This window comes from Scomber japonicus, chromosome 20, assembly GCF_027409825.1.
Source record: "Scomber japonicus isolate fScoJap1 chromosome 20, fScoJap1.pri, whole genome shotgun sequence".
NCBI classification, from domain to species: Eukaryota; Metazoa; Chordata; class Actinopteri; order Scombriformes; family Scombridae; genus Scomber; species Scomber japonicus.
In genome coordinates, this window is record NC_070597.1 from 24,052,775 (window position 1) to 24,071,682 (window position 18,908).

Here is an 18,908-nt window from a genome sequence, read left to right on the forward strand (position 1 = left end):
ATCGATTTCCTGAAAAGGTACATTTAGAGGTCTAAGAACATATTGTGTTTTACAAAATATGATGATGTGTGCTGTTTTTTTATATATTTTTATATATATATACAGTACTATTCATTGTGTGGTGTAGCATTGATGGGCTATAAAACACAAAACTACTGGTATGGCCCTTTACTGTCAACTCATAAGTATATAAATGATAATGCCAGTAAAAAGCATCCCAGCTAACTGTAATAGCACAGCTACGTCATGCATAGACCTGTTCCGGTTGATTCATAATGAAGCAGTGTGAGTGACTCCCCCCGCTGTGTTTTCACACCCGTATCATATTCCCTCCATGCCTCACTCTGTGGGGGGTTAACAGGCTGGCTCGATATATGTGAGAACGACACCCTCTATCCGACACACTCCCTTACCCAACCCCTAATGGCCCCTAGGGAAACTTCATTATTTATCGCAATTGAAGGGGCCTTTCAATTATAATACTTCAGCCCCTGTCTACTGCCCCCAGTCTGGGCTTGTAGATTGAGTACCTGTAACCTCTATCAGTGATAATTCAAGCGCCCCACCACATGAAAAGTTCATAGAACCTGCATCAGCGACAATGTGGAAGCAATTTGCCACTGTGGTTAGAGAGGTCCAGGAACACTGCAGTGTAATGTGCAGCATGGGAATGGAGTCAGTGACAGACTAAGAGATGTAGACATGGCTACATTTTCTCTCCATAACCACCGGCTCATTGGTGAAGTAGCTTCATCAGCCCAACGGAGCTCCTCTCAGCATGCCAAGTCTCTCACGTCTTATGCGATTCTTCAAACTGAAACCCTAATGGCAAGCTCGACAAGGCGTTGATCCCTCGTCCCCCTAGCTTGCGTGTTTTGTGAACAACAGTGTGGAAATGGATGCCCTGGAAAAAAAAGCACCACCTGCTTTATGGAGAAGCGCTGGGACTTAAATATACTGCAGAGATAATAAAAAGGTACATTTAAAGGCTCGGTCGGCCTGGTTAAAGTGAATTGGATGATCACTGGGGCTAATTCACTGTGAGCAACAAGCAAACATTGTCACATAATGCTTTATCATCTGTGAATGCAAAATTAGTGAATTGTTTAGATGCTCAGTAAACAAATGCCCACTGTAAATTGATAATGATTACTGATTATCACAACAACAGCAGTCATTTATCAGCCTCTACAGTCAGATCAGGCCTGCTGAACACGGTTATTTGCTTGTTTGCACTTGCAGGAGGGTGCTGGTGTGTTTGCGTGTACATATGTATAGAAGTGTACTTGTTTTACTCACATTATGGGGTCCAAGAATTGCTGACACAGTCACATTATGGGTACCCAGCTCTTTTTAGGGGTTACAAGGGTTCGACTTTAGTTTTAGCGAGGGTTAGGGGTCATGATTACTGTTTGAATAAGGGGTAGTTCTTGGTAGTAGTTCTTGGTAGATTGAAATAAAACCTTTAAAATGTGCATGTCTTGACTGAGTAGATGGAATCAAGATTTAAAACACTGCCTCTGTCCCAACAGGCTCACTACAAACTCTTAACATTTGGCCAGAATTGATTAAAAAAAACAAAAAAAACCCAAGAAAGAACAACTGAGCAAATTAACACCTAACTGGAACACACGCTCCCTTTTGCCTTTTCAATTTTTCATCTGCTGGAAATAGATTTGGAGATGGATCCCAACCCAGAGCTGATAAATTTTAATTTGACCCCTCCTATGCATCATTATTTGCACAATGCAACTGGCAGTCGTAGCTCGTGTGCTCTGAATGGCAAGTCTACATTGAAATTCTGCACAGAATACCAAATTCCAACTCCAACACCCCCCCCCATACAACAAAAGGCAATCATTCTGTTTGTTTTCCCACACAATGGCCCCTGGATAACAGTAATATAGGGGTGGGGGTGGAGGATGGGGGGGTGGATGGAGGGAAAAAGCGACCAAGTTATCTGTCTTACCCGGTCTTCGTCTCTGCCTCTTCGTTATGAATAATAGATTACAGAAGAGAGCGAGAGTTTGCCTTACAGGGAGGTGGATATAAAGCTGCTTGAGGTCAACGCAGCACTGCCGAGATCAGTCTTTTACCAGGCCTATCTAAAACACTCTGAGAGGTATCCTCAAAATGCCCTTAGCATGACTATTTATAACAGGTGATTTATCACTCAAAGCAACTTTGTGAAGGACGTGGCTATTCAATATACAACTGCCTGCTTTTCAATATGATAAACAGCTTGGGCCGGCTATTTTCGATGCATCTCTTGCTAAATATTTGGTAACCCAGGCTGCACTTAGCACATTTTATCCCTCCTGTTCCCGGCTTAGCCACCTCGTTGCTTGTTATGTCAAATTCTCAGCTGGTGGGGAGTCACAACCGCTTATTACTTGGTTCGGCGTATTCAGAGAAAAACAAAAATCCAAACGACCCCCACCTTGTCATTTAATAAGGCAGTCAGGAGGGCTGAGAGGCATTCTGAACGGAGAAGGTCGAGCTGTGTGATTCAGATGCTCGACACTGTCCTTTTAGCAGAGGATTAACAGCTCTCAGATCTGCGCCCTGTGTCTCTAATGAGGGAGGGTGTTCACTGCTCACGTTCACGTCATAAAAAAATCAATTAAAACCTCACACTGGATTCAATTCCCATCGCTTACACTGTGAAGCAGAAGAAGAAGAAGAGAAAAAAAAGAAACCCCAGTATGGAGAAGCTTGAAATTCAAAGGCTGGGACCAGACCCAAAACACAATTCAACTGCTCATGCCAAACCTCCTTTCATCTGCTAACGTGGTTTCACGAGGGAGGCAAAACGGTCCATGGGGATGGATATTTGGGGCAAAGTTCACAAGTTCATTTTATTTCAGAGTGGGCCGTCGCATTTTAAGTAATCTTATCAGTCGTGGATGGACCTGCAGGAGGGATGGGTGGGGATGGAGAGCGGGGTGAAAGGGGTGCCGAGAAGGTGTGGATTTAAAGTTGTTAAATGTTCTTTTCATCAGAGAATTGGTCTCAGGGGAAGAACCAGAGGACATGGAGACAGAAAGGGAAAAAAAACTTGATTTCCAGACTCTGTTTGTTCTGCACTTTAGAAGGATGATATATAACCCCTGTGCAGAAGGAAGTTAATCTTCTTTAATTTAACTCTAAAGAAAGTCTTGTTAAACAACTGAAGAAGGGTTTAATGTATTATACAGTTTCATTAAACATATATAAAACTCCTGAGCTTGCTAAATAAACTTAAGCAGCGGTAGCAATCCACAGATGTGATGCTTCAGCACACGGTGGATTCCCGATTCATCAGGCGTTGCGAGCCTCCACTCCACTTTATTTGTGTACAGGACCCCGTTGATCAAAGATGATGAATAACAAATCTAAAGGAGGGAAATTAGCATGAAAAAGTCCTTGCATTCCAACTGATGCATAAAATATCTGCACTTACTTTAATGAGCGGCGATAAAAGTTGCCGTGCTGCGCGATGGGCAGCGTCTTTGATTGATGCTGCACATTAAGAGTACTCGCTGGCGTGCCCGAACAAACATCACAGCAGCAATTGTCCCCCCTCCCAACTACCTGCCTGCAAGGACTCTATCTCCTCTACTGCCATTTTTTTACCTGCTGCTAAACTTCTCAAAATTCCTTTTCTTCTTAAGCTTGCTCATATTTTCGAATATTCCTTCCGCGCTCTACTTCTTGCATATTCTCTTTCTCCGGTCTCTCCGCGAGATAAAAAGCCCTCCTTTCTCTGCCCCTCCAGCATACCTCGCTGGCAGACAAATAGCTCCACTTGTTTCAAAGTGGCCACAACAGAAGGACAATGATAAGAGAGCTGTCTCCCAACTGTCATTTCCTCTGTCTGCCCCCGCATCTCACATCACTGTAATTGACTGCAGTGTATCTGGAAGTGCTATTGTTCCTCAGGATACCCAGGAGTCTTGTCAGGAATTGTAGGGTGACTTGTCATTCACTGCCCTCGAGATATTTGTGTTCTGGTGGTATTTCAGAAAGAATTAGACTACACGAAGTGTGTTTTGCAGCAGTGTGTGTTAATTTCTCCAAAAAAAAACTCAGAGATTGTCATTAATTCAGCCTGCCGCTAAAGGACACGGAGGATTTCGAGCGAGCTGTGCAAATGAGGGTGACGGGAAACTGCAATTAGATGTCTTAGCGTGTCAGCTAGTCACTCTTTACCACCGACTCCTTTTTTCATTCCTCTCCTCTCTGCTTCAGCTCAAAGTGAATGCTAAAACAGGAGTGTCACACGCTTTACCTACCAACACCTTGTTAACCCTCTAACTGAGCAGGCTACAGTAAGAAATGCTCCCTCTTTCTGATTTAAGTACACACAGCAGCACTTTTTTCTCACAAGCCTTAACCTTTATCCTAATCCTGGAATCTCCTGCATATTCAGTGAAAGGAAACTCCAGAGACGGAGCAAAGGATAGAGATGTCCGGTCATCTCCTCTGTATTGCGTGCAAGAGAAATCGGTCTTGATCTCTCTTTCTGCTAATGAGTGCCACGGCCCCAGCCCTGCTCTCTCTAGGACCTTATTAACACTTCCTTATTGGTTATTCCACAGAGTGCTTAGCCAGCAGGTCAGCCGTGCCACCTCCCCTGAACCTGACCATCAATTTGTATGAGCAGGTACGCTGTGCCCGATATGAGCGCGCTGTCAATCAAAAACAGTCGAAGAGCGAAAGGTGAGCAGCCTGGCAGGATTTTCTGGCCCTAAAACTGATTTGAGGGTTCAGATTGGTCCCTGAGGTGGGACCTGGTTTCCAGAGTGATTGAAGAGAAAGTTCCTGGATTGCTTGGTTGGCTCCAGGAACAGTAAAAGGTAGGAACATACTTTAACCTCCATTTGTTCAGATTTTAAAGGCTATATTTAAGGATCAATTCAGTTCATTTCTAAGGGCTAGTCTGGGTTTATTGGTGGAGGTAAATCACTCACTATTACTATGGTGACAGCTCATCATCTTCGGAATTGTATGTGAAGAATTTTACTTTTGTTCTCTTTTTGCCAAGAAATATGTTGTATGGAGCTTAACCCAATGCCGTTACCGATAGTAGGGAGTACAAAAATACCAATACCAATATACGGGCTGATAATCATATATATATATATACACAGAATATATACATAAAATGTTTTGGTTTTTTGTTTTTGCAATTTAGGAGATAGTGGTGTATTAGGGTACGTTATATCAAATGGTGATCCTAATATTGTCCACCCCATTAATATACATGGGGCAAAATATTAAGAGCGTTAAGTGGCTGGTGAGTGTATGTATTAAACTTAAATCAAGAGAAAGAATCACATATATATAAACTGTTGCCTATATAACTTAAAAAATGTATAGGTGCATATCAGACAACATATATGCTGAAACGGTTATATCTGTGATAGGCCAGTATCGGCTGGACGATATATCAGTCAGGCTCTCATGTTGTGTAGATCATCTAGAACCTTTTACATGTGAGAAAAATTGTCATTTGAAATTTAAACTTGAAATGTAATAATGTGACAATGTTCAGAACCTAAACTTTTCAACTAAATTTACCAGTTTATCCATTTTTTAACTAATGACTTTACATCTATCCACACTGGGCTGTTCTATTATCAGGTGCTTCATTAAGAAACTTTGACTTCAGTGCAGGTCTCTGCTCTATGAATTCATTTCATTATACCAGAAAAAAAGCAAAAAAAAAAAAAAAAAAAACGAACTAAGTAGCACTTTAACAAGCAGACAAATCATGGATTGCAAATTTCAGTTAACTTATAATCATATGCTAACGAGTAGTGCAGCATTTACTATGTAGAATTCCTACTGTCCCTGTATGCAACACTCACTAATCAAGTTGACTTTTGAGACCTTGGAGGCGGGGATGAAATAGACAGTCCACCCCTTTGATTGGCTACTTATTATTATTATTATTATTGCTGACCATGACCTTTGATTGGCTGTTTGATTTGATCAGTGGCGCAGTCAAAGCCTGAGAGAACAAAAGGAAACATGAATAATGATATTTTACAGCTGATTCACTGATTTTTTCTTCCAATTACACTTATGAAAGAAGTGTTAGATATTGTAGCAAAAGCTACACTTAAACCCACTTTCAGGTCTTCTTTCTTTTTCTTTTTAAATTGCCCCTTTTCAGTTTTCAAAAATAGAATAAAGGCTTCACAAATCAATCAAATGTTCTCTTTGTTAATCTAGTCCACATTTGATAGGTCTAAGGTCTGTTGTGGTTTTGGATGTAGATCTGGGGTCCACTCCAGAAAGCAGGTTCAACAAGCTCTGAGTTTAACCCTGAACTCTGAGTTGAACCCTGAGATTGGAAACTGTTGGTTCAATCAACTCTGAGTGTGTTCAGGCTGTGTGTTGGTGAACGAAAAGAGCCAACGTCAATGCTGCTCTGGTTCTACGAGTCACCATGACAACAAGTAAATAATAGGCACAGCCTCCATTTGTATCCAGCGGAGACAGATGTTAATGCATGTGGACGCTGCACATTTATCTTTAAAAATAAAAGTGTCTGTAAGTTAACACAACACACTTTTATTCAGTGTTGTCCATTAATTCATCATTTACTAGACTTATGTTTCTTTAATGATGATAAAGTGGAGTCAGACTGTGTATCAGGCTGCAGCTACATTACATCTCAAATATATTTGTTCAGCTTTAATCTGACGGGGCCTAAACACTGGAGGCAGCAGCTGGAGATGAAAAATATAGATTCAAATATATTTAAACAGACACAAAGACATGACTGTAAACTGTCAGTCTGATCCTGTAATAATGTGTTTGGTGATTTGCACGTCGAGATACTAACATTTTAGATATCTATTTGTATTTCAACTCAACAGCATTCAGAGATGCTCGCTGAGTAATATATTAACACGTAATCTCCAATATAATAGGAATTATGTTCCATCAGTGCGACCACATCACACCAAGAGTAATAGAGATAATTATTCACAGATTCTACGTGTCTGAAGCTTCCTGATGATTTTTTCTATTTTAACTGAGATTACTCATTAAGTGCAATAAACATTTGAGTGCAGGAGCAGCTCTCACACGCTGACAGCTGTCTCGTGTGCACAGAGTCACAGTGTTACATAAAAAAAAGAACATCCACTTGCACACAAAAAGAAGGACATGAGGGTGAATTCATGCTGTGCGATATTTCAAAATAAGAGCAAAAAAAATGGCTGTTTAGAGAATTGACTGGAAAAAGGCATAAAAGTGATAAAATTGGATAGTTCTTGAGTTACCAACTAATGTCCAACTGGGATTTTGATTCATGTTTGTGCACAAAGAGCAGAAATACAGATGTTCTGTGCACACACCTGGTTTTGATGCGTGCAGGTTTTGAGACTAAATAAACTTCACATAAGAGCAGGGTTGGGAAGGTTACTTTGGAAATGTAATAGATTACAGATGACTAGTTACTCTATTTAAAATGTAATAAGTAATGTAACTATTTCAATGACTTCATCAAAGTAATGTAACTTATAACATTTGATTACTTTTTAATGACTTTTCTGGTTTTCTAATGAATGTTTCCAGTTGTTAAGGTAAGTGTACCCATTAAGCACCATATTATTCCCCAGCACTACATAAGAGGCAGAAAGTTAACATCACAGTGTTTTATATGCTGGAAATGTTCAGTTTTGCTTCAGGAGATCTGATTTTCTTTTTCTCAAGTCATGATGATGCATCGGTCACCGCTCCTACGTATTAGTTCCTGCCTGAGCTTGTTTTTTCACTCACGTTGCTTAAACAACTTGGAAAGGTTTTTCATGGGGCGGATGTTTTCATCTTCTGCCTCATCAGCCTGGAGTGTTGATTACATGAGGCTGGAAATGATGATACTGCCTGTGGGCTTGTTGTTCCACGGCATCTGATTCATCCAGAGGAACAGGAGATGACTGTTTCCACAATCAGAGGGAAGAAATGCAGAGAGGGGTTCTTTTTTTCTTTCTTTTTTTTAAACCCTGTCATCAAGCTCTTCACGAAAAAGGTAAACAAAAGGACAAATGAGAGGCAAACAGCTGTTGGTACGTAACAGCGGAACTGAAATGATTCATATTTGCTTTGTTACATTCTTTCTTTCGCTCCCTTCGGTGTGTTAACACTACACTGCAGTACACCACATGTTGCTACATAAGGAGGACACCAATTAGCGGCCCTCACACTCGTTAATGTGCTAAAAGTGTACTGTAAATATAACTTCCCTGATAACACCCCCCCCCCCCACCCCTAATGCTAATTCTGCTGCTACATCACCACATCCACCATTCCAGACACATCATATTCATAAACCCCCCCCACTAATTCCCTGCCATAAAAACCAATTTGACTTCTTCCACACACAGAAAAAAAAGGGACCAGAATTAAAAAGTTGGGCTTAAGCAAGGTAATGAAGTACAGCACACGCTTAAGTCAAGGATGGCAGGCTTTGTCTGGAGTAATCACTTCTCCGGATGCTGTGGCTGTGGCCGCGTTTCATATCAACAAGACTGACATATGGAAAAATAATTAAAACGAACGCATTCAAGCAATAACAGCTGGCTTTTTTTTTTTTTTTTAATAGAGTATCAAATTTGCACGGCCCGGCTGTCAATCTGGCTCTCCTGTCCAAGGCAGAAAATTTCAATCAATCAAAAAGGGTGTCGGGAGTTGTAATCTTGCAACATCAATGGTAAGGGGTTCTCAATCCTCTACAACCCCCCTCCCTTTTCCCAGTTCACTCCCTGAGCTTTTCTCCTCTTTAAAAAACGGCAGTGAGAAATATGTGCGACAATGTGACAGTGATTTACAGTGCAGGGTTTGGACCGGTGACAGTGAGTGAATAGAAAAGTACACTGCAGTTTCTTCTGTGACAAGAACAATTAATATAAAGGCTGCTATTGGGCTACAGTGTGCGTAGGCAACAAGGAGAAGAAGAAGAAATAGTGATGATGTGGTGTGTGGCGTTGCATCACCACTGCCAGCCAAAAAAAAAAAAAAAACAAGGGAGGCAAAGTTTCTCCGGCTCCCTCTTATCTATCTTCAGAGATTATGTTTCCAGAGAACTTTTATACAATTACTGGCGACTCTGAAGCTTCAAAATCTGTTCTGCAGTTTTTACACCCAAGGCAGTGTAACAGTGCAGTCCCATCTGACAGCAGCACGCACACACACACACATACACATACACACATACTCGCACACAACAGATCAGTGAGCATCCTCATTAGTTTGGCTCAGTTTGACAGAAGCCTCAACCTCGCTGCCTCCCTAATTTTGGACAAGAGGACAACAGAATACACAGGAGCAAAGGAATATATGAGGCGGCGCATCGATCTGGACAGATGGCTGAGGGGACAGGAGCAAGGTAAGCAGCTGTGAATGCTAAATAAAGTTTAGCATTTCTTAAAAGATTGTCACTCGGAGAGGAACACACAAGGCTGCTGGGAGAGAGAGAGAGAGGGAGAGAGAGGAGGGGGAAAAAAGCATGATAGAAAAACATAAGTAAACAAAAAGTGACCCCATGTGTCTGTGGGCATTCAATCTCCTAAAATCCCAAAACTAAATTAGAAACTAGGATCAGCAAAAGGGAGATCATGCAGGAAACAGATGGTCACCCACCCTCACACTACACTGACTCCATACAGTCACATGGGGCTTTGAAAAGAGTCACGCAACTCAGAGAAATGAAATGTTCATACACAAACAACTTAGAGGAGAGGGCCAACAGCCAACGCACCAACGCTCCATCTGAGGAGAGGCTGACTTCAGTGGGTCTGTGAGCTCGTGTCAAGTAGATATAAAGACACGCTGCCGAATGTTGAGCGGAAAGACCAAGCCTCAAGCCTCGTTTCTCGGTGCGCAAACTGATCGTTCGTTCATTCGGGCCGAGCTGTAATAGAGGCTGCTGATTGACAGTCGCTGCCGATGTCGGGTCGTTCTCTAACGGCGAACAGTTGTTGAAATCACATGTGGAATTCATGTGGCGTTTTCACATGTGATCAACCATATGTGCCTATATATCAATTTATCACGTGAAAAGATATTACTTGTCAAATTGATGGTTTCACATGTGATGTCCAACACTTCACATGTAAAATCCCATATATAAAATGTACTCCTATAAATTCCCAAAAAGAAACAAACGCATATCACCAATCCATATGTCAATTTTACACACGTGACAAACCAGAAAGCAATGAGGTCATCTGATATTATATATTTTTAAATACTAGAAAACCAAATAGCAGTTAAAGTCATGTGCTGTGTCCCAGTTCCCAACAACATACTATTAGAATACAGTATTTACAGTATACTAATTGCCTTCATATTCTATTTGGAAGTAAGTAAACAATAAATAATGCAATGTGCGTTGGCGAATGTGTGAAGTTGGAATGCCAAGTTTTCTAATAAGTATCTGCAGTTTGTTTCAGGCTGAGACTTAAATCGTTCTCTATCAAACACTCAATATAGTGTATGCGTGGAATTCTATAGAACTGACAGACTGGAAGTGTCAGACGGGAAAATAAAAAGTTATTTTGTCAATACGCAGGTTCAACGGTCATTGAAATCAAATGTCTTTGCAGTAAATGATGGTAGTTTGTATGTATGTTCAGAGAAACATCATTACAGCTTTAGTGAGCATTGATTGGCCATTGCAATTACTCTGTAGTGAACAATATAGTAAATTGTGAACAGCATGGGGTACAGCGTTGTGTAACAGCTGTTAGTTGCCGCACCGATTCTACTCGACATGGCAGGAGACACACAATCATACAAGAGAAAACACTTTGAGTGTACTCATGCTGGCTTTCAGTAGGGTTGGGGAGCTACTGTATGAGCCATGCTGCCACTAATGGTTTTCCACGTCTACCTTGATGACCTGTTGGTTCAAGACTGCCCTCCCAAGAAAAATCACGCAACGGTTCGTAATGTGTGTCGGCCATAAACAGCACATAGTTACATATGTGGTGTGTATGAGTGTCTGTAGTAATTATGACCCGGAGCAGTGGTGGAGTTCAAATGACATAGATACATTCACAAATTTCCTCATTTGTAGGAAGGTTGCATTGATAGAGGATATAACCCAATAGTGGACTTAGAGACCCATGATGGCAAGATCGACCTTACGGCCAATCTGGGTAAGTGCCCAGGGGCCCCTGAGTAGAAAGGGGTCCTCAATTTTTTTTTTTTTTTTGAGATCTACAGGAATACAACACAAGATACAAGGCTTGGCCCATTCTCTTGATGGTGATAATGATGTCACTGTCAGACAGCTGGTATGTCCAAAACTAAATATGTGAGTTATAAGGTTTCCACCTGACAGCAGTGTTATCCAATCACAATAAAATAAAAGCTGTTTGGGTGGGGGCATGAGCTTCAGTGTCCAGGGGCCTCAGGGGGTACTGATGTAGCCCTGTGGAGACCGCTTATTATTGTAGCCATGACGACGAAGGTCATGGTGCTTAAAGATCACCAGACCACATCATAAAACATCATTAGTCCTACAGATTACTGCTGACTAGATGCTCTTATATGCTGCTCTGGAGTCACATGGTCAAACAACATATTTGGTCGTTTAATTTGGAGGACGTGATTGGTTCGCTCCTCAACAAGGCTGCACCCAACATTTAAAATTCTGATCCACTGGAAAAAGTTGCACCAAATCTTGTTGGCAGACTAAGTTTTATTGAGCAGAGGCGCAGCTAACAAAGCTAATCTCTGTGACAAATGCTATGCATTTCCTATAACTGCCTCACAGTAAATCCCAATAACACTCTACATACTATATGTTCAGAATTAGCATGTAGTATGGAAGTGGGGCACAGATAAAAACTCAATTTCTGTGTCGCCTAGAAATTGTGACAACTACTTGCTGAAAGGCATTCTGGGAAATATAGTAAACCACAGCTTAATCCAAAATTACACTGGGTGAGCTGAAGGGAAGATTAACCAATCATAAAAGGTGAATTACAACAATCTTGGACTTTAGAAAAATTAAAGACTCTCGCTGTATGAAAGTTTGGATTTTTGTTGCCCTCCCCAGCTCTGACTGATCTCACTTAGAGTTCAGCACAGGTTTGTTTTGTACCCTGGCACACAGATGTGAAGAATCCAGCTGCTCTGAAGCATAGCAACACCCCCTGACCTCACCTGTCCTCCCCAAGGGCTGCAGGCAACACACACACACACACACACACACACACACACACACACACACACACACAGTCTGCCATATAATTAACAACCAAACACACTTTCCCTCTGTATAATTAAGCACCGCAACAGACGCCATGCTTACCCAAGCCAGAAATCTCCATCATGACTCCTAAACAAACATATATGTAAGAAAAACAAGGAAAGAATACAACATCTGTTTTCATCTAAATCACGTGGACACAGGATTTTTCCACTGAGGGACCGCTGAACATCTATTTGCTTTCTTTTTTGGGTTTTTTTTGGTTGTTGTTGTTGGTTTGTTTTTTTTTACAGCTTTGTTACTCTCAGCCAGAATAAACCAAGCTGTGCAAACCTCTTGAAAAAAGAATGAAGCTCGCTACCGTTTAAAAATTCAGCCGGACTGTTTACTTGCTGTTAACCTTAACCTGACTCCCTCTCATCGCATCACAGTTCACACCAGCCCACAGTTTCCACCGCTTCCACCGTTAGGACGAGAAAAAATCCATCCACGGATTTTTGGATAAATTCAAAGTCGGGTCAAGTGATGGATCAAAAGGTCTCCAAACAATTTGCGAATCATTAAACGAGGAAAGATAAATGACCGCGTGTTGTCGAGAAAAAAAAAAAACGTACGTAGGTAGGAGCAATTTGAATCCTTCACTCAGGCAAGGACAGAAGTAATATATTATGCAGCTGCTTTTGTAGAGAAATGAAGGGTGCTTGTAAAGAGGAGCGGGGGAGGATTGGTTAAACTGCTCGTTCCCCTCTGCCGCCCTCAAGTGATTGAACGCTAGTGAAAAAGCTGAAGATAATACCGAGCGGCAACAGTGTCCAAACCCAACTTCACACCAGTGTATCATTGATTTTAGGACTCAATCCACTCTAATACTGTACCTGCCTCTAGGCGCACACACACACACACACACACACACACACACACATAAGCAGCCAAATAAAGATATTGGAAAGAAACATACTGTTAAAGAAATGAGTCTCTGGCACGTGCTTCACATATTTTTATTATTTTTTCCCATTTTTTGTGCTAGAATTTAAAGCATCGGCGAACCTTTTTCCAAGATCTCAATCTGTCACGTTTCATTTGTTTTTGCAGCGGAGGAAATATCAAAGGCTACCCCCCCCCACACGCCCCCCCCCAGCCTCAAGAAAAACACAGATTTGACTGCACAGATGCCGAACGCTAAACCGTACCCCATGCTGTTGTTGTGACAAGTATATACCCGGAGACGCTGGAGAGACGCTATTGTGATATTTGTTCAGAGGGGGGGAAAATCTATTTAGTAGAATCAGAGATTCGCTAACCTAATCTTTTTTCTTTCTTTCTTCTTTTCTCATTACTCATCTTTGGTAGAGGGTTAGGGGATGAGGATGGGGGGGGGGGGAGTGGTCTACAGAGAATTTATCAGCAGATTTTTTTCCACCACTGGCTGCATTGTGAAACGGACCCCCCCCCCCCCCAGGGATGAAAACAAAAAGGATGTGAAAAAGCAAGGAGGAAAAACAGCTCGTTTCATGTAAACATAAATATGATGGTTCCTCATTAGAAAAAAAGAGCGTGGGGAAGATTTCGGTCCCCTGCAGTTCTTTTTTTTTTTTGGTGTGTGTGTGTGTGTGTGCGTGTGGGCACTACAGAAACAAACCCATGATACTTTATATAAAAGAGCTTGTGGGGAAAAAAAAGGCCACACATGCCTGCCAAGAGACGCATAAATCTGAATTCGTACACATTAAAAAGCAATGACAGGTCATCAGCTGCTGTAATTATTAAGATGAACAGGATATCAGCAGGTTTTCATGGCAAAGAAGAAGAGTGGAGAGACAGCATATATATGTGTATATATATATACATATATATATATACACACACACACATCATATATGTAGATTGATGACAGTCAGCCACTATGAAGCATTACAAGCAGTCTCTGCCCTGCCAAACACACTTTCAATTAAACCTTAGAAAACAGTACCAGGTAAAAGAGTTCGCCTTGCTACCCCCGCAAGGTGACACACACACACGCACACACATAGAGGATCTGATTTGTGGAGCCAAAATGGATGGGAATAAATCACAAGAGCTCGGCCAACATGGCTGCATACTAATCAGTGTATTACCCATGGGAAAACTCTGGCCCCGCGCTAATGGCTGCGTTCATATGTGTGTGTTGAGGTTGTGTGTGTGTGTGTGTGTTGCGGCATTCCGAGTCACCTTCTCCACCCTGTCGTCACCCATCGGCGGCGGTAAGTGTGCATGTTTGCTTGTATTTAATTGCGAAAATGCAGAGGCAGCTCATGTGAATTGCTCAGGAGGGAAATTGCATCTGGAAACATTTTCACCTCTTGTCTGTGTGTCTTGTTGTTGATCACCAGTGTTGCGAGCGGCAGGGGCATTACACGGGGGTCGTTTTTAGCATTCAGCAGGTATATTTTGTAGATGAGGAGAGTTAATTCAATCTCCCTGTGTGTGACAGAGAGAGAGCGAGAGAGAGAGAGAGAGGGAGAGGAAAGAAAAGAAAAGGAAAAAAAGGCACTTTACCTTTCGAATGGCCTCGACCCAGCGTCACAAAGCCAGAGGAGATAAAGTTGTGGAGCTCAGCGCCTCCGCTGCTCCGGACGCTCTCCTTTCCATAGTGGAGACCTGTTCATACACATACACACACACGCAAGATGTAGAACCATTCACATACAAATATTTATGTGAAAACAGGCACACATGAATACAATCAGTCGGGCATTTGCAAGATCTACTAAGGCTAAAAAGTGGTTCCCAATCTAAGGGTTGGGTCCCGCAGTAAAAACTTAAATCTGAAGGGTCACAAGAAGGTTAGCCGAAAATGAAAAGATACATTGTTCTAAACTTTACTTTTCAGTCTTTATTCTCTATGAATTACAGGATATTTCTACTTGGTCAGTCTTGTAAATATTATTCAAATGAAACTCTTTGGTTGACCCAAAGGCATTGACAATGGGTCACAAGAGACATTGATTTATTTTGAAGGGGGAACGCTTCGAGATCAGTTTACTCATCATGTGGTGAACTATTACTAACGCTTCTGTGGCTCTGGAGTTTAAGTCTGAGGAAATAACCTCGATTAAAAGATGGAAAAAATCATCAGTAGATTAGCTGATCAACAGGAAATTAATTAGTGATTTTCATTCAATCAATGTTATTGTCTGAGTCATTTATCAAAAATCTAGTTTCTTTGACTGGTTCTTTGGTTGATCAAGACAGTCATTTGAAGACATGACGTTTGGTTCTGAGAAGCTGCAACAGGCATTTTAATGACTGAACTATAACTGAAAATGAATCCAAAAATAACCAACCAAGAGTAATCATTAGTGATGTCACTGCAGTTAACACATTTCTAGCAAAGAGACTAATGGAAGATGGTATGGAGTAAGACTATAGGAAGTGTATGATCCTGCTATTTTCAACATTTATGACAGTAGGAACCAAAACCCTGTTAATGTATACAGCCTCAAGCAGTTAAATGGAGATGGTATTCATTGGGAACTGAACCTTAAGTAACTTTGTGGGACAATTTCAGACTCCGAAGTTGCCCAGCGGTGTAACCTGGAGAAGCTGAGATGTCCACTGACACGTGTGACAACCTAACACAACCTGCTCATGTTGACTCACTCATTGTTACATCCAACAGCACAGTTCTCTAAACAGACTTTAAAGCTATAATCGTGAAGACTTCCATAAAGTCAAACCCCAAATTTGATGCTACTTATGGTGGCCATTGTTTCTGCAACAGCTATTGAGTGTAGCATTGAGGAAGTATCTCTCTATATGGTAAATGTTATTGGTAGTGGTGGATTCTTGATCTCACTTATAACAACCTCACTGTTTTCTGTTACTTTCTGTCAGTCTGTGTGAAGCTGCCGCTGATGCAAACCCAATATTATCTACTTTTAATGCTTCGCTTCAAAGTAAAAACATCATCTTGATTGTCGCCGAATCAATCCTGGAGTCAAATTTTAAGGTTTACTACTGTAACAAGCCCGGGATTTGAATTTAAAGAATCGATGCATGGAAACACATTGCTTGGATAATGATTTACTCAACTACCCAATCAGTGCTGAGTATGTAAGATAGACTGTATAGTAGAAATGGACGTAACATCCGTGACATCACCCATTGGTTTGTGGACTGTTGCTCGGAAGCCAATAGTTTCGAATCTGGGCAGCGTCATCTTGAAAATGCTGGGAAAAATAAAAACATGGATTCTACGTAGCCACGCCCTAATGCATACCCTGTTTTACTGTCAAATATAAAATCAGGAGGCAAAAATTTCACAAATGAACATCATACTGCATTGAAGAAGGCTTTAAACTAGCGATTGAGACCATAAACACATTTTGAAAACGTTTACTGAGGTTAGAAATCAAGTGAGAAGTTGGTGAATTCTCCATTCACTTGTATAGAGACGGAAGTCCTTTTGAACACAAAACGGTCGCCCCCTGGTGGCCTTTTGCTAGAACGCAGTTCTAAGTTACTTCTGTGTTGGCCTCATTTCAGAGGACCGGAACTCCCGCCTGGTATGTAAATTACAAGCTCAACACTACACATACAAGCAAACTGTCCATTTTGAGTCAGTACTCTGTAAAATTCATGTCTTGGCTTCTTTCTGCTTTATAAAATGTTTCTCAGAAGTCTTTCAGCTTAATAGAAGTCACTGGACTCGCGCTTTAAGTGGTCACAAGCCTGAATGGCTATGCACCACTGAGCCTCAATAGAGTTAAACAGGACACTTGTTACATATATATAAGAAAATCGTATTTGGGACTTTTCATCACCCTCTCAACGGCACTCGAGTTGTGTCATGGTGTCAAATGGAAAACCTCCCCGTGGCGTCGTTCCCTCCAGCACACATCGAGGGGGGAAATGGTGGAAAAGTGAACCACACAAGCAAACGTGGTATGATGATCTTGAGGAGGGGGGTGGAAAAAAAGCAATATGTTTTCACCCACCCACATACCGATGCACTTTGAACTCAATCATACCTCTCCCTGCGCTGCTTTCACGGCTGCAGATAGAGAATTTGTTGGGGTTATTTACCCGTTCCGTCATACGGGACCGATTGTGCGCGTGAGCTTTTACAAACGCTATTGTTGTCTTCCTTTTGTCACCTTTTGTCATTGGTAGGCCACTCCACGACCCACTGCGACAACCCTCGAATGTGAAAGACCCTTCAAAACCAATCTCCCCCCCAATGCCCTCCCCTCCCCTGTTCCTCCTGCTCCCCATTCCCAGCTCATTAAGGTGAGGCAGCATGAAGAGCCTGCAGGGGGAAGGCTACACATCATGAATTTATCGCCCTTGATACAAAAAGAAAATCGTGACTTTCACCTCAAAAGATGTGCCGTGAAAATGAACGTCTGGCGGAAGCTGGCGGAAGCTGGCGGGCACGGAGGATTCATATGGTAATGCTTCTTTAATCAAACTTATTCACTGGACACCTACACCTCAGAATTACCTCTGAGAGAGAAGGAAATGTGAATAATAAGATAATTATATCTTGGACCAAGCTGGATGTGATACTGTATGGGCTGGCATTCGGGGAGGTTACTCCGACTTTAAGGTCGATTAAGCTTTAACACAGCCGGGCAGAGGTAATTTACATGGTATACCGATTTTATAGCATTATCAGATGACAATCTGCTGGAGTAGACATGGAACTGTGTACATCATCTCTATAATGTCTTCATATCTTCTTCTGAGATACCTGCTGCAGCCTCTTGGACACCACTGATTTTTAAATACCACCTTTCCCCCTTTTTCTTTTAACCTTTCTCCTCATTTCTCATGAAACTAATGGTGCAGTGCAGTAAGTCCTGATCCACACTGCTCTATAATTACCTGGTACAGCTACTGGAAAGAGATCCTGATGGATTCCTGCCTTCACACCTGAAACCTCCTCACACACACTTAGGGGGCAAACAGTCCAGGCTGTATAATAAGGGGCAATAATGAGATCTAGGGCAGGAGGCAATTAGGTGGGGGGGGGGGGGGTTTCTCAGATGCTGAGGGGTTGAACACAGGTGCACTCAGGAGGAAGCTTCTATTAAAACATGTTGACGCAGCCAGCATAGGAATGTTGTTTTTAACATGTGGGTGATGATTATTCCAATGGGGAGCGAGAGAGGTCACCCTGGAGATATTAGAGCTGCACACTTTAAGGATTAATTGGAGGGCGGTTGCAGGCGGAGGGGGGCGTGTGGGTATGTGTGTGTGAGTGGGGTAGTGTGTGGTAGTGGTTGGAGAAAGGAGAGGGTGAAGGGGTGGGCTCATTGAATATGATTATAAAAAAGTGCCCATTGGCAAATAATTAAAGTAATTAAATCAGTGTTTTGTTATTTAGGCAAAACTTGTTGTTTGGATAACTCATGGAGAGCGCGCACACACACACAAAAAATATCTGAAGGTCATGTCAAAGCTGCTAAAAAACTGGAAACGTTACACCATCATCACAACCTCTAATTGTCCAGAGCAGCTGACCTTTAAGCGCGGGAGGTTGCTCATTCCCTAAAACTAAATAAACTGCTCCAAACCCCCGAGTAGCATTCAGGAGCTCAAACGGCACACTGTGTAGATACGGGCTGAAGGCTGAAGCACGCACTGGAACATTCTTCTTCTTGCTTATTCTCATGCAGCCCCCAATAACTCATAATCCAATTTGCCTATTCCC

General features: G+C 41.9%; 1 protein-coding gene across 1 annotated transcript in view; it reads right to left on the bottom strand.

Annotated features, from left to right (window-relative positions):
- The window catches only part of LOC128381568 (protein shisa-6), a 68,194-nt gene that overhangs the window by 42,479 nt on the left and 6,807 nt on the right, over positions 1–18,908 (bottom strand). Inside the window, exon 3 of the mRNA XM_053341605.1 lies at positions 14,750–14,851. Coding sequence (XP_053197580.1) covers positions 14,750–14,851 — 102 coding nt within the window. The remainder of the gene's footprint in view (positions 1–14,749; positions 14,852–18,908) is intronic.